Source organism: Durotheca rogersii (assembly GCF_024521655.1).
Source record: "Durotheca rogersii strain YMJ 92031201 chromosome Unknown GGS23scaffold_2, whole genome shotgun sequence".
NCBI classification, from domain to species: Eukaryota; Fungi; Ascomycota; class Sordariomycetes; order Xylariales; family Xylariaceae; genus Durotheca; species Durotheca rogersii.
The window spans coordinates 1,652,640-1,668,661 of record NW_026251233.1 but is presented as its reverse complement, the minus strand read 5'-3'; the positions used below and the strand labels follow the sequence as shown (position 1 = coordinate 1,668,661).

The 16,022-nt window shown below is 55.2% G+C and overlaps 4 protein-coding genes across 4 annotated transcripts; 1 reads left to right on the top strand and 3 right to left on the bottom strand.

Annotated features, from left to right (window-relative positions):
• Window positions 1–1,593: 1,593 nt before the first annotated feature.
• On the bottom strand, window positions 1,594–4,035 carry GGS23DRAFT_182356 (MFS general substrate transporter). The gene is made up of 6 exons (XM_051511643.1): window positions 3,660–4,035; window positions 3,513–3,583; window positions 3,171–3,416; window positions 2,907–3,075; window positions 2,328–2,812; window positions 1,594–2,241 (listed from the first exon to the last, which is right to left on the bottom strand). The coding sequence occupies exons 1-6, from the start codon at window positions 3,766–3,768 to the stop codon at window positions 1,672–1,674; spliced, it is 1,650 nt and encodes a 549-aa protein (XP_051376261.1). The 5' UTR covers window positions 3,769–4,035; the 3' UTR covers window positions 1,594–1,671.
• Window positions 4,036–5,167: 1,132 nt separating this feature from the next.
• On the top strand, window positions 5,168–5,809 carry GGS23DRAFT_592856 (DASH complex subunit Spc19; the record flags this gene model as incomplete). The annotated part of the gene is made up of 2 exons (XM_051517946.1): window positions 5,168–5,314; window positions 5,387–5,809. The coding sequence occupies 2 exons, from the start codon at window positions 5,168–5,170 to the stop codon at window positions 5,807–5,809; spliced, it is 570 nt and encodes a 189-aa protein (XP_051376260.1).
• A 1,961-nt stretch (window positions 5,810–7,770) lies between these two features.
• On the bottom strand, window positions 7,771–8,869 carry GGS23DRAFT_602594 (uncharacterized protein; the record flags this gene model as incomplete). Its single annotated transcript, XM_051519349.1, has 3 exons — window positions 7,771–8,274; window positions 8,378–8,668; window positions 8,732–8,869. 3 exons carry the CDS (start codon window positions 8,867–8,869, stop codon window positions 7,771–7,773), a joined length of 933 nt encoding a protein of 310 aa, XP_051376259.1.
• Window positions 8,870–15,152: 6,283 nt separating this feature from the next.
• GGS23DRAFT_592854 (uncharacterized protein) lies at window positions 15,153–15,893 on the bottom strand (the record flags this gene model as incomplete). The annotated part of the gene is made up of 2 exons (XM_051517945.1): window positions 15,153–15,547; window positions 15,686–15,893. 2 exons carry the CDS (start codon window positions 15,891–15,893, stop codon window positions 15,153–15,155), a joined length of 603 nt encoding a protein of 200 aa, XP_051376258.1.
• Between the last annotated feature and the right edge of the window lie 129 nt (window positions 15,894–16,022).

Here is a 16,022-nt window from a genome sequence, read left to right as displayed (position 1 = left end):
GATAATAGAGCGCAACCTAGTAGTTGCGTTTCTATATTTGTTGAACTAGAATCCCGAGTCTCCCTTAAGGTCTCTAGGGTATTCTCCGCTATATAACTATAATTAACACAAGGACGCCATCATGTACAAAATACAACAGTATATTGAATTACATATTTCAACTTTGTTCTTCGAGGCATGAGCGTAGTCGTTTACTTCTTTACGCAACACCCAGAACATTAACACAAGTCTTTCCAGGGCCCTGACAAGGCACTATTATTTACTTCTATCTTGCGGTTTCAAGATAGCGTTGGAACAGGCCCGGATATTAAATCAAATCTAACACCAAGGCCCCTTTTTAATATGACAAGTATTCAATACCTATGTAACGACAAACACAACGGTCAATGTTGCTACATGGGTTGTATGCCGCCCCATAATCAAATCAACAAACGAACTCGCACATAAAGCACCCCATGCAAGCTTATCCAACAGAGAGCAAGTTACTCTTTGAGTGTCCAGCACAAGTACAGAAATCTCCCTGGTCTGTAATAGTTCAGGTCATCTGTATGTCCATCATCCATGGGAGATTCCCTCAGATAGACGGACCTAATAACCTTCTTTCCATTATTAGTTGGATAGTAATGCACATGCAGGCAGCGAAAAAATTCCGAGCCGTCGCCCTTGAATATGTCATAGGCGCTAAGGTCCTCTAGGAACGTCACATGCAAAGAGAAGGTATGAGCAGCCTCCTCGCGGTTTGACATATATCTGGCGACGAGATAGACGGGTTTTCCTAGGCACAGACATCCCCATTAGCCCCTCAAGGCTAGGACGATCGCTAGAGCATATTCTACTGTAATTAGATCACCTTTGAAGCCTTTGTTTACGTTTTCACCATCAATCGAATTTGTGTCATCTCCGTAGAGCACATCTACCCTCTTCACATACTTGTCCATGATTCGTTCCTCAGAACCAGAAACGAGGGGTGGAAAGTAGATGAAAGTGAGTGACCAGGTAATCAGTTCCTCCCCGAGGAAAGCTTCCGAACTAGTATGCCACACTCGTTACCCCAGCGTCGACTCAGCTCCCAACGGAATAAGAAAGGCAAGGCACCGTGAACCCTAGAAGAAATACTTGTTAACACCAGCATAACTTCTATTAGATAAGAACAGTGAAGACAGCACAAGTCAAGGATGGCCTACTCGGTTTCCCTTGCTGTTGATGAGATCGGTCGGTTTCAGGATTCTGTTGCCGGCAGCTCCCGTACAGGACAGGGGCGCCAAGACAGCACCAACCGCCTGCGGGGAGCGTCCCTAAACGACGTCATGGACTTCATCTCCCAATTTCCGCCTATTAGGTAGAGTTTTCCGATCCAAAACACACGGGTGGATTGCACTAGACAGCGGTCCATTCTGTGTAATGAGACAGCTGGTAGCGCCCGGAACCAAGATCACGGCGGCGGTCGCAACGTACGAAGAGATATAGGAGCTGGGGAAAAAACTAACCGCGCATGACGAAAACGTGTCTATTATTCTGAGGCGGCGAGGTGGACAGAATAGAGCTGAGAAAGTTAAGGGATAATCATCAGCCTTTCTGTCTCCAAATAAACAAGTACAGATTAGACAGAGACCAACAGACTCTTCAACACTGGGATGACTGGGATGACTGTGCCGTACATATGCCTACTTTTTATAAGACTCCTGTGCTGCTCGCGCCCCTTCTACCATGCAGCTTCGCTAACCAGGATGTCGCCATAAACTGCCGAATACGCTTGCCCCTCAACATAAATACGATAAGCATCATGTTATTCACCAGCAACACTCCGCCGAACGCTCCAGAAATAACGGCAGCGTAGCCGCTCTCCATCACCCAGTCAAGCACGCCGTAGCCGAGCCCGAAGCTCACTGCCTGCTTGCCGATGTTGATTGCGATGAGCATCTCAGATGTGTTGCTGTTGTACGAGTCGACGGCGTATACGAGCGTGAAGCAGTAGTAGAAGTATCCGCCGAAAGACACCAAGCCGGACCCGAAGAAGTACCCTATCCAGTGCAAGTCCAATTCGGCAGTGAGGCCGTACACGAGCAGCCCGACGGGGCCTATAACCATAGCCGGCAGCATCACACCCAGCCTCATCTCGGCCTCGCGGATGCCATCGTTACGTCTCGTCAGGTACCCCGCGAGCCGGTCCGACGACGACGTGAACGGGAGCGCGAGGAGGAACCCGAGGAGCGATCCGAGCGACTGCACACCAGAGCTTGACTGTAGTACGAGAACCAGTTAGTTAGCTAGCAGGTTACGACGATGTGCAACCGCAGTAGCGATCGGGATGCGCGGGGCACACGTACCGACGGCCAGTTATAGGGGGGCGCCGTGATCTTGATGGGAAACACGTAGTTAAAGGCCAGAGCGCCAAGGCCGATGATGGTCCCAAACGACGTGATCACCCAGACCACCTGGGGGACGAGGAAGTACGTGAAGGACCGCCACATCAGCGTGAACGCGTGGACGTCCGGGTCGACGCGGCCCCACGGGCTCAGCGTGGCCAGGAACCGCTTTCGCGGCGGCGTATCCGGCGCCAGCTCGACGGCCGCCTCGCTAGGCTTGTCGGGCGCGTTGCCCGCGGCCTCGCCGTCGGAGCGCTCGGGAGTGCCCTGCGGCCGCGCCGCGTGCGCCGGCCGGTCGTACGACGTCTCCTCGACGAACAGGAACGCGAGGACGAACAGCGCGCAGGCGAAGGCGAGCATGACGTAGAAGAAGAGCCGCCACGAGTACCGCGTCGGCAGCATGTAGGCCGCCGGGATCGTAGCCATCGCTGCAAAGCACAGACCGACTGCAGTTCGATAGTAGCGCATGGTTAGTTAGCGGGACAGCAGGGGCGGGCGAGCGGCGAAGAGAAAGAAGGAATGGGAGTGGTTTTCTCGTACAGGTGTAGTAGCCGATGTGCTTCCCGCGCTCGTGCAGGAAGAATATGTCGTTGACGAGCTGCACGGGTAATGCCTCGCATATGCCCGCGCCGAAGCAGTGCACGATGCGCGCGGCCATGAGCCCGCCGAAATCGTTGGCCTGGGCGCAGCCGGCGAGGCCCGCGATGAACTACAGATATCCAGGCAAGGACTTCAAAGTCAGCAACGGCGGGAATCGGCGCCGCGAAGTTCGCTGCAGCGGCGGACGGGCGTGGGGCCACTGACAGCTAGCAGGGAGCCCAGCATGACGGGCCGCCGCCCGATCTTGAGGTACAGCGGCACCAGGAAGAAGGAGCCGAGGCCGTACGCGAGGTTTGGGTACGATATGAGGGTCGACGCCTCGCTAGTCGAGATACCGAACGTCGACGCCCAGAGCGTCAGGTACGGGCCCGGCCCCAACAACGCCGCATTACCGAGGAAAGAGTAGGCGCAGATGACCAGCAGAATGGTGATCTTCTTCACTTTAGGCCACTAAGAGAATCTTCTTAGCCGGTCTCTTACCGTCCGGAATTACGATCGCTGGTACATTCTGCCCAAGTAGAGGGGGAAGGGGGATGGGTGACATACTTGCAAGGGGTCGTTGGGGTCTTCAGCCGGAACGGGGAACAGTGCTTGGCCGTGGTAGGCGTCGTCGCCCTCTGCGCAGGAGAACCACACCGTCGTCAGCTCGATTTCGAGACCCAGTGGAACCCGCTTCTGAGAGTTACCACGAACCAACAGCGCGGACATTGACGGTCCCGGGCACGTCTTCCTCGTGCGCGTGGCTTCGGACCAGGTGCGACGGACCCTGGTTTCCGAGAATTCCCGCCAGCTTACGTGCCATAACGGGATAATAGTCCAGGGAGAGTATAACGTAACAGGAAGAGAGGGAGGGAGCAGAATTTTTGTCTTCAAGCGCGACGAAAGGAGGAGGAAGGTGGGTATTAACAAGTTAGCCTAGATGTCTGATCCCTATGTTCGACCGGTAATAATGCCTTGTTTCTTGATGATAGCCACACGCCACGGAGGCGCGAGGGCAACTCCAACTCTCTCTCATCCCCCCTTCGTCGGCAGATGTTGAGATAAACAAGGGTATACCATCTCCACGGCTTCGTACCGCAGCGGGCTTTGATCAAGGCCAAGGTTTCCTGAACTTGGGGGATTTGCAGCGCCAAGACGGATCTGCCGTGTCCCTACTCGTCCGTCTCGAGGGCTCGAAGGTTAAGTAGGGTCATTATAGGTAAGCGTTGTGTCGTATTTACCCCGCGGTTCGCCCTTGTTAGAGACTAATCGAAACCCATGACCAAGGCTGGTCGGGGGGCATCAACATGGAGAGATTAGCCGGACCCGGACGGCGCTTCAATATATTCTAAAGACCAATGAGGAAGTTGAAACGTATACAGCGCGGCCAATACAAGCCTGTTATCCCTTCAGTGGCTTCGTCTAGCTCGAAGGTTTCATTGCGTCGCAACCATGGGTTCGAAGTAGGTATCCGATACGTCCTCAAGACGACGGTTATACCTAGGTCTAGATTGATGTGGGAGACATCTGAGCCAAGACATATCCCCGCAGGTCTTGGAATGTTCGGTAAGGCAGGCGTTGCGACTTTCTCCACGAATACTACCACGGTTGCTTTGCTTTATCGGCAACTTAGGCCTGCTACTCGGTCTAGTACCTGTTTCGGTGAGGACGAGGCTCGAAGTCCCCGTTGTTTAGATCTGACACCTCCCTCAAATCACGTCAGTCAGATACAGCGAGGCTGCGAATGTGTGTAAGGACGGAATTACATTAAAGTTGGGTCATTTAGAGGCATTGATATGGATGACAAGGTAATCATACCCTATCCATGCTAAGGAATAAAGGGGCAGAGACTGAACATGAAGAGGTAACAGGGGTCGAGTGACGGGTCATGTGATCTGAGTTACCCAACTCTTGGCCGCCGTTACCCAGGATGCCCCGCATTACCCAGCTCTCCACACCCTAGAGAGGTAATGCCTATCAATTTTACCTTACCCATACAGCTCAGGCCTAAGTCAACCACCTACGACACCACGACTACCATATCCATCACCACTGTCCCTTGTCACAACAACCCCCGTCACCAAGAACCCGCCCCTCGACCGAGCTCTTCCTCCGGGCTCCCGATCTTCCCTTACCTACCAAATCGCGCCGAACCAGCCACAGCTCAGCCTCCTCAACCAGCCGTCCGACCACCAACGCGCTGGGGCGGCGCCCGACTCGCGATGGCGTCCTCGACCAGCACGGCCTCGTACGCGGACTGCGTGGCCGCGCTGCGCACGTCGCTCTCGTACCTGGAGTCGTCGGTGTCGACGCTGGGCGCCGGCGTGGCGGATTTCCCGCGGCTCGGGCACGTGCTCAAGAGCGTGCGCGTGCGTCTGCCCCCTCTCCCCCCTCTCTCCCCTCCCACACACACACAGCGCAAGCTAACCCACCCGCGGCAGCACTACGAGCTGATACCGCAGCCGGCGCTGGCGCGCGCGGAGGCATCGCTGCGCGACGAGATCGGGCCGGCGATCGCGGCGCTGCTGGACCGCGCGGACGCGCACGTGGCGCGGGCGGAGCGGCGCGTCGAGGCGCTGCGCGCGCGCGCCGAGCTGCAGCAGGGCCGGCTCGACGGCGGCGGCGGCGGCGGCGACGCCTCCGGCCAGAAGAAGAAGGCAGCAGCGCGCCAGCAGCAGCCGCGCGGCGCCCCCCACCCCCACCGTCTCGCCGGCGAGGCCGCGTTCCGCGCCCGCGCCGTCCGCCAGCGCCGCGAGGCCCTGCGCTACGGCGTCGAGCGCCTCGAGCTCGAGGTCCTCCAGAAGGAGCGCGAGCTGCGCAAGAGGCTCGAGACGACGACAGCCGCCGCGGCCGGCGGGACGTGAGCGAGACACCGGCGGGTGTTGGGGTCGAGGAGCGCGGGAATGGCGATGGATCGCTTGGTTATCCTTGCCTCCCCTCCTCCTCCCAAGGCCGTGTTTAGTACGGCTAGGGGTGCTAGTTGCGGCGGACTGGAAGCCACTACAACAACAACAACAACAACAAAAAAAGACGCCCTAACTACCTCTGCCCATATGTATAGCTACTTTCGCTCAGCCGTTGCGACGGAGAGGAGGTCATCTACACATCACCACGCCGATCACCTGTTGGTTCTTTTTGCACAGCCTCCTCGAGACATGTGGCAAATTAGATATGTGGACTTCTGAGACATGTGTTAACTGGCGGGAGTGCGCCATAGAACTGCAGGTCGGAGAAGAGGAGGTAGGGCCCAGCTGCCGACGTGTGGATATACCTACAATACCCCAGCATCGCGTGTTCGCATGCGTATTATACCCCAGATGTAACCGGCATCCGGCAGAAAAGGGACGACGAGTTGCGGCCGCTGCCCACCCGACCGATAGGCAAACTTAACTAATATCCCAATTGATCCTGGGATGATACGGACGAAGGGGGACTGTATACGTGATAGGTATAAACGACATCTACGCCAATAGGGTTATAGGCAAAAAAGAGCACACTGACTTGCCTATGTGACTTCCGTCCTCACCTTTGCTAATTGCCCTACACTGTATATCCGCGATGCATACAGATCGAATGGCGTTTCATCGCGGGAATCAAATCGTGTGCTAGCATTAATCCTTTTCCCGCTTCCCTTTCCTTCCTTTTCATAATAATTTCCACCCCACCCACTCGCTTCGAACCAATTTACACTATCGTAGTCCAGTTTTAATCCTTCTCCCAATTGAACCCCCCCCCTCCCCTACTCATCCCCTATTATTTCCTTCTCACATTCACCCTCGTCTCGTCTCTTCTGTTGTCCAGATTTCATTTTCGCATACACTTCCAGAGATTGGAATACTGTGAATACGATACAAGGGTAGGTTGTCATATATATGCGAATACACAGGCACATCGAGGGAATAATAAGGGAGAGTGGCGTCAAAAAATGACCGATTCCCGACCCCCCATTCCTAGACCATCCCTTGAGTCCCTACTCTTGCCCTGGCTACAAATCTGGTATAAACTACACATATAGGTGGGCACACGTATCTGCGTGTGCAGCCTTCTCGGCTCCTGAGCAACTGATCGGTTGGAGACGGTCGTGGTAACTGCATGAGAAGATATATACGCGAACCGAAAGGACAGAAGAAGATTAGTACGCGCGCGTGACGTTCGTTAAAGGTCCCGGTTCCCTTCCAAACCGCCAGGAAAATTGAGAAAAACAAAAGATATAGAAACAACGTTTTGGTTCTGAAATCTTTCCCCGCTCACGACCCTTGGGTGTAGCGATTCCTCCTGGTTAGCATCTTATATAGTGGCGGCGGTAATCCTCATAGTATGGCTCCTTTTCCGATGTTGGCGGCGGTCCACTTTCCCCTATTCATGGCCTAGAGCAGCAAATATTACCCCGCCTCCATTCCCTCCCTACATAAAGCCTATTGCCATGTAGCATCATGTATAGTGAGTGGCGGAAGGGGGAGGGGACCTAGTGAAAGCGGGAGAGAGCGAGAGATTGGGGGTTTGAAAAAAGACAATAAACACAACACCGACCATTGCGGAAGAATAGTAGAAACGTCAAGGCCCTACAAAAATAGCAAAATAGAAGTTAGAAGCAACAGCAACAGACAAAAAAGCTACATCCAGCAGTTATAATACCCCCCCGGTTATACTCCAACGCGTGCCCCGTGGCCCAATATTTTGTCGCGCGCGTCTTCTCTAAAAAGTAAAAAGCCCATACCAAGTTACAACTGGTCACAAAACCCATCTCATGATTTTGGGGGAGTGTTCCAATATTGCATCCCAATAGGTCGAGGGCCATACAAAATTTCCCCGGGAGCTAGTCGGCTCATAATAGTATGAGGTAGTTGCTGGGCGCTATGCCCGTCTCGCCGTTCTCTTTCCTCGCCTGCCACCACCTGCCGCTAACGTCGCTCACTTCTAATATCTCGTGCTTCGTGAATGAAATCTCATTCGCGTCGTCAGGGTTCGCTTCGTAGCTGTATATGGCCTTCGCGCGATATGGGTATTCGGTCGGCGCGGCAATCTCGGCCTCGGTCTGTCCTGGGGGTGTCGATTTGTTTCCGGAGCTGGATAAGCCGGGAACGGCCTGCGAATTTCGAATGGCGTTGCCGTTGAATCCGCCGACGGGGGACGGGTTTTCGAACCCATTGAGCTGTGCCGAGGTATACATCTGCGGCGGTTGCACAGAGGTGGATGTTTCCGGACGGACACCATATCCACCGTTCATAGTCTGTCGGTTGGTTTTCGATTCCTTTGCGAGCGCGAAAGAGTCTAGATATGCGCGGGGTACGGCCGATGGAGCGGATCCGAAGTAAAAGATCCACGCGATCTGCAAAGTATCGCGTTAGCATATTATTGTCCGACGCATGGTCTGGACGCATGCTAATTTTGCTTTTCGGTGTCCAAGACGAAAACCACACCTCCGTACTTACATTCACCATAGAAAGCAGGATAAACCCGGCGGCAGCGGCCTCCCTCGCCCCCTCGGGGGAATATACCAACGCGTTCACGGAGGAGGTAGTAGCAACGAGCCCGCAAGCCAAGTAGCCCACGATAGCGACGTGATAGGTTTGGATGCAATCGGATGCAACTACAACGAAAATGCCGCCTATTAAGGGAAGTGTGAAGACAATAGCGAACCAGGAATATGGCGGGAAGGGGTTTCTGGGTACGGCTTGTACCTGGGCGATGATGGAACTGACGAAGGAAATAACCCATGCAAGCTGACGATTGACTCCGTAGTTAGCGTGACGATCGTCCCGGACGGGGAGACGAATTCAACATACCACTGCTATAGATATCGTGGCTAGGGCAAAGGGGTCACCTAGAACGTTGGACATGTTTATGCCCCTGCGGCCGTAGCTTCCCCTAGATTGTTCCATTTTGCGCAACGATGGAGAATGCAGAGAACCGTACGGGGGCATAAGGAAGAGGAGCTACCCTATGAGCGGGTGGTGTAATTAACAATGGTAACCTGACGAGCTGTGGTTGGGTCTTGGGTCCTCGGACATGGAGCGTAAGGACAGATGCCAAGAGTAGTAGTAGGGGGGGGGGGGGGGGGGCTATAGGCAGGTTTGTTGATCGCCCGTTCAGGAAGTGTGGCTGAGTCGAGAAGGGTTGCAGAGACGAAAGTCGATAAGTAGATTCGCCTGATGACCCGAGAGAGGCGGGACGGCAGGGTGGAATGTAATTTCTTAAAGGGGTGACTAGAATTGAAGTGCCCAAGAGAAGGTTAGGAAAGCCTCACAAAAGACTAAACGGATAGATGGTTGCAAGCGCCGCCGAACGCGGGCGTCTTAGAGCAGGGAAAGCCGCTAAATGAAGCCGCAGGTGATCAAGCCGCGTCCCTCAGTACAGTGGACGGCCGACGATCAAGTATGTGTGGAATATGCGGCCGCCGCTGGAGGGGCGATTCGATTGCACCCACCACCGGGAGAAGGACAATACAGGACTGACTTCCTCCAAAGCGCCTTCGATAACGGAAAGGAAAAAAGGAAATCGAGAAAGGGAATGTAATTTCGCAATATACGTACGGCCTCAAGTCCAATCGGCCAAAAAGCACCAAATATCGGCCGGGGGGAGGTGGAGAAAGCGGATGCGGTTCGAAAGAGGAGCCGAGAGTGATGCTACCGAAATGCCTCTGAGTTGGCCCCGGCGAGCGAGAGCGATAGATAGAGGGTACGGCCTTTCGACTGATGATGGGGACGGGGAGAAGTCAAGACTGGTGAGAATTTAATCGTCTGCCATATGAGGATATCGCGATAGGCGGACAGATAGGCGGGCCAACGAGGCGGACGATGACGCGAGAGGTGACGAGGAGCGTTGAGTGTTCGACCACACTCCTGCTGCCCTTTCGCGGTTCCTCCTCTCCGTCTTTTCCCCTACACTATTTTACTTCCGCCGGGATAGATTGACCTCGTCTCTCTTTTTTTATATCGTCCCTTCTTCCCTTTCGCTCCAACATACGGTTCCCAGCTCTTGTCTTGTCGCAGTTCCCGGCGGCGCAAAAACCCTCTAGCGCTGTAAAACACTGGCCACTGATATATGTACGTCGTGAGAAGCGAAGTTGGGTCGTTCCACGGTTGCAATGCCCGGCTGAGAATCGAAGGGAATGATTTGACAGAATAGGCTCGTCTTCGCGATGACGGGGGTCGGAGGGGAGGGGATGTGGGATAAAAGAGAGTAGAAGGAAAGGAGGGATAGGCACGAGAAGAGAGGTAGTAAGTAGCAAGTAGGGTCGCAGTAGTAACAGTAAGAGAGGTAGGAGGTTCACCAGGCGAGGACGGCAGGCAGGTGGTAGGGTTGGCTCTCGTGGAAGGGATGGGGGATGGGTATGGGGGGGGAAGGAGTTGGTACGTACCTCATACCTACTAGAGGAGGTAGGAGGTACCTAAGGTAGGTACATCAGGGTATGTACATATACGTACATGTATTCCGGTGCCTGGGCCGATGTGCTCGGGTGCCTGAGGGGGAGGAAGGGGGCGTGGAGTTTGAGAGGGCGTGTGGTGAGGGAAAAAAAGAAAAGAAAAAAGGCGAAAGGAATATCGATCAATCCAATCAATTCGATCCATCAGACCAAGCTAGTCGCACGCCGTCCAATCCCGTCCAACCAATCCCGTCGAAATGGGGAAGGGGGAATGAGTGGAGGGCGTTGGGCGAACGGAGAGCGCGTGTACGTATACACATATGGACGTACATAGGTACGTATGTACATCGGGTAGGATGTAAGGAGGCACGCAGGAGGTACCTACCTAGGTAGGTAGGTATGTTAGGTAGGAGGTAGGTACAATACCTGGCTGACGCGCTAAATTAGGTACCTTACCTCAGATGTAGCTGTCTAAGGGCTCGATGTGATGGTCACCCCTGGGCAGGCACATTAGGTACCTACATACCTGCCTTAGGTACCTGACCTATTAGCAGGTACGTACGCGTGTGTGTGTAACACCAGTAGCGCAGGAGAAGGTTGAACAGACGGAATATACAAAATGCAGAGGTAGCGCACCTACGGGTCGAGGTAGCTATCGGTGGCGCCTCGGTTGAGAGGTACCTCGCCTGGCCCGTAGCGCCAGACATATCTACCTGGTGCAATGTAGCGGCCAAGGTCGACGGTGCTGCACGTATGCAGAGGGGAGAGCGTGGAAGCGACGGAAGACGGATGTGTGCGTGCGCGCGACTCCAGTGAGCTAATTGGCGATTGGTCGACGGCCGCGAGAGGTACATGGGGTGTCGCATTTGGCAGCGATACAAGCACATGTAGCGACGTCCCCAGGCTGGCCTCGTGTACTCGGGGAAATTGGATCTTCGTACTGTATTAGCACCACCGGCTACGGCACGCCAGAGAGAGACTCAAGTCAAGTAGGTACGAAATCCAGCCCGCAGCGCGACCTCGCCGGCGAATCACGCCCGTCGCAGGCCACGACCGTTTTCCCCTTTGGGTTAGTAGCCTGCCTAGGTAATCCTCAATCTTTTCCCTCTTTCTTGTCTCTGGTCCCAACCCCAGCTGCTCTCGACCGGGGGAATCTCAACCAGCTGCGTCCTCCATTGGCTTCCAGCAAATCCCCGTCAAACCAGCGACGCAACGACCGTCCTCCTTCCATTGGGCTGGTCTTCTTCGCCTCTCGACATCTGCTCGGCAGCGGTTACGCCAAATACCTACTCGATGTCGAGGGTTGCTTATCGACTCTCCCGCTCGCGCCACCATCCTCTACTCGTACACACCCACTTACGCAACCCTTCCACAACCCATCCACATTGGCGATCGTCCGCCGGCTCTCGCGCGGACTAAGCGCTAAAGCAGGAACACGACTGCTTCCCAGGCTTGGGCTCTGCTCTAGTGACGGCGATGGCGTGGAATGCTGTGATCGAGGTCATCGAGGTGGTGATGGTCGACCGGCTAGCTGTCATCGCAATTTGTACCTGGCGATACTAGTGGTATGCGTATATCCGTCACTCGTGCCCTGTCGCATGCCTGCTGCTAGGCAAGCGAACAAGAAAAAGCGAGGCAAGAAAAGGAAAGGAAGGAAGGAAAAATACGGAGTCATCGCATGGGTGAAGCCGGTGTAAGTCGTTTGAGATCCGCCTGGGATTCGACGGCTTGGCCAACCTTCCAAGAAAAGGGGATTGCGAATGGGCCCCTCGGCACCGAATTTCTTGCCCTGCCATTACCTACCTCTTCCTGTTCTTCCCCTGCTCTCGTTGCCAATACGTACCGGCTGGATGTGTGTATTTTTTGCTTCCATCGTCGAGTGTGTGTGGCTGATGGCCGGGACAGACCAAAATACCTACTTACGTTACATACGCACATTAGACAAGCAATTGGACCTGGCTGCTGGCGTAGCTGGATTGGAATGCCATCCTAAGCTTCCTACGGCATAGTAGGTACCTACGCAATTGTTCCCCTCGCCCTGCGCATTATTTTTGTCCCCGGCCTTCTCCCGCGGAGTGTTCGTTTCGTTTCTCTTCCTCTCGGGACCATGTGTTTTCCTCGTCCTGGATTCTTTGTCGGCTGGTCAATGCTGAGGAATGGCGCCGCTGGTGCTGCCCACGATACCGCGGATCTGACTGCCCTTCGCAGCTAACGTGCCCCCCCTTCGCTCCTCACTCCACTTCGTTGTAACGCAATCACACACACGTCACAGAATACTTTACGTGATAGAACTAACCCCGTCCCCGAAAGCCAGCAGCCTATAGTTCTCCGAGCCGAAGCTCTAACATACCTGGGGAGTACCGGATGTCGGGCGTTTCGACGCCTTCCCGCTAGTGATAGGCTATGCGAGGTGACAGCATCTCGAGATGAGACGGGCAAAGGAGATAGATCGGGCGTGGCGTGGTTCCGTGGCAGCTTGTGAGATTTTTCTGCCCTTGGGTGCGGGTAGACAGGGTCCTCCCGCAGTACCGCAAGTGAGGTTCGCAGCGATGTAAGGGGATAGGAACTCCTCTGACTTCTATGTGGCTAGCTTCTACGCATGCGATTTACTCGATGTGCCCGGTCGTCTTGCCTGAACCACAGGATGCTTCGAGTCGGTGATCTGCTCTCCCTGCGGCATGTTTCATCGAGGCCCGCAGGTCGAGCCAAGATCCCCCCCCCACAGATCAACCGTCAGAGACACACGTCTGTTGAATAATACTAAACCTCATAAAGTGATGACGAGTGGAGGGGTTTAGGGAGTCTTCACTTCCGTCGCCCGTCTTGACAATACGTAGGTAATAGCGTTCGGTCAGGGTAATACAGGGAGGCGATTGAAAGCTGCGATTCTTTCTTCTCGCAGTTATCATATTACTTACGTAGTAGTTACTGGCCATGCGTGCACCTGATACACCAACGATATCGGTACGCTGGCTAGAAAGGTTTGGGTGTTGTCTCGGTCAGATATTTGAGCGAGACCCCGCTCCCTAATAACATCCCTCTATACCTGTGCGGCGACGACGAATTGTCTCGCAACCGTAACAAGTTCGTGAAAGTTCTGGCCCGCACAGACCTCCCTCCCAGCGGCATAGAGGGTGAGGTTGTAGCCGTGTGTGTGCGAGAGCCTCCGATCATCAGATCACAACCAATTCGGTGCGCGTTCTTCCGGAGCACGCTTCACCACCCAGTGCTTTCCGCTACCCGAGTCTGGACGCTTCGATCTTCCCTGCGGTCTCTATGCATGCAATGGGCGGTTTGTTGGCTCGGGAATCTTACCGGGTTGCGCACACCAGAGCAACGCTGGGCGCCTTTCTTAGCGAATAGCCTCCTCCCCCCCTGGTCTCAGCGTCAGCGTCAGCATCATCGGAGGCTCTCCGAGCGTTGGGGCGCGGATCCGGGCTCCGATCATACTCGGACCCACTAGTAGTGAGCAGCGTCTTCCTGCGGCATAGTAGCACCGTACGTATGTACTTAGGCATGAATGTACCCACAGCTAGTCGTCCCGCGACTCGCCCTTGAAGCTCTTCACGCTTTTCATATAGTCGTCAAGAGATGCGTCTATATCCGAAGCAGACACGCGAGAGAGCAAGTCAGAAAGCCAGCAAGCCGTGGCTAGGGGTGCAAAGTCTGCCCATGCTCTCTCCCAAACTACGACTGCCTGCTCTCATGTACATTTTCGCGATCCTACACATATTTTGAGAACAGATCCCATAGGCATGGCGCGACAGGAACAAAGAGGAATGAGTCTCTTAGCGCCAAAGCCGGATTGTATCAAACTGCTGATCCCGCTGCGGCGTAGACGGATTCTGAAGCACGCGGCGTAGGCGGTGTGCGCCAAAGCGTTGTAAATAGCAGCAGTACTACATAGTATGGTGGTGGTAGTTTACACCCAACTCTCATCGGCTCTCCTCGAACCGCGATCTTGGGATCTGACACTGACACACAGTCATAAACACAAACACACACACCTACACCACACGTGGCCCACGTCGCCACCATCGTCGTCCGTGCCGCGAAACGGCAGCCATCGTAGGGATGAACGGCCCTCGAGGCTGCGTGCGTTCGACTGCCACATCTCGTGCGGCCACCAAGCCAGTGAGTTGGTTCTAAGAGGCCTCTGTCATCTGTTCCCGACTTGCCGGCCCAAGTGGGCAAGGTGGCAGATTCACCGTGGAGCTGGCCCCAACCAAGCCGCGGCTTGGCGTTTCGAGACTCCGCTTGTGTTTATGAACATGAATGCATCGTTACATGCAAGGACCACAACCGCGTCCGCACGCATGATCTAAATTTATGGGGGCAATTTGCGTGTTGGCGCCATCGCTAATGAGCGGGCGACGGCATAACCGCTCATCCTCGGCTCAGAAACAACAGCGATCCCCGATAGCACGACAGGACCATTGCAGCGCAGCCTCTCGCTAGTTAAATTGCCCTCTCTATAAGACTCGGGCCAGCCAGTCCGATCGATAACGGCGACGGCTGTAATGGCGGTACCATTGGTGCATCGCGTCTGTATTAGCATCTCCATCTAATTTAGACGTCGCCGCATGATATTCAAATCAATGCCGAAATGGCGGGGCGAGCATGGTCCGGTCCACCCAATCCACCTCAACGTGAGGTGGCGTTCGCCTAGACCTCGATTATAACAGCGGCGGATTCCGCTGGTCTTTATCCCTGGATTGCGGATACCTAGCTTCCTTAATCGACATCGCCGCCACAAATTCCGAGAGAGAGGTGTCGGAGACGTTATATGCCATGATGCGGCCGATGGTGACTTGACATGTCTCGTTCCGCCGGTCCACGCCTCAGACCTCGCTCCTAAGTTTCTCGATCCTCTTGACGTGCCGCTCGGCCCTCTCGACCCGACCCTCGACGCCGGCTACGAAGCTCGAGTAGCCCATGACGTCGCGCTCGTACCAGCGGCGCACGACGGCTTCGCTGCGCGCGCGCAGCTCGGCGACCTGGGCAGCCTGAGCCAGCTGGATCGCCTCTATCGCCTTCATGCGCGGCAACAGCGCGGCCAAAGCGGCCGTCTGCGCCGGGTCCGGCACGGGCGTGTCCGAGATGGCCGTTAATGCAGATGCCGTTGCCGGGTACGAGGAGGCGGCGGCGAGCACAATGGCGCGCACCGCGTCAGCCGACAGCTCGGAGGGCGGCTTGAAGGGCGGTGGAGGCCGGAAGAGGGTCGGGTGGGATTTGTCTGGGCGCGAGGAAGCGATTAGCTAAGTGACATTGAGACGCCGGCGGGTACCTGATGCCGAGCGCTAGAAGTAGGGCAATTTGCATTGTAGCACGCCGACGCGGTCATCTGCGGGAGGAAAGGGGAAGGTCGGCGTACAGAGTCTGAGAAGCTCGGCGTAGACACGCACCCGTTGTAGGAGGGATCCAAACCGGTGCTCGAGCTCATGGACGCTTTCGATAGCCGACGTTTTTGGCTGCTGGACCGTGTGGCCGAGTAGGGCATGTTCGATGCGCAGAAGCCGCGCCTCAAGAAGAGAGACGGTAGACAGCGTTGTGCCATCGAGCGTAGGTTCGGTGGAGTCCATCCTGTTGGTAGATATTGCTATCTATGCGACCTGGTTCATGACCCGTGGTAGTGATGAGGAGTAGCAGGTTCGGGGGCGGTGTCGTAAAGGGGGGGGGGATACAGTTGGCTGCAATCTAAAGGACCTACG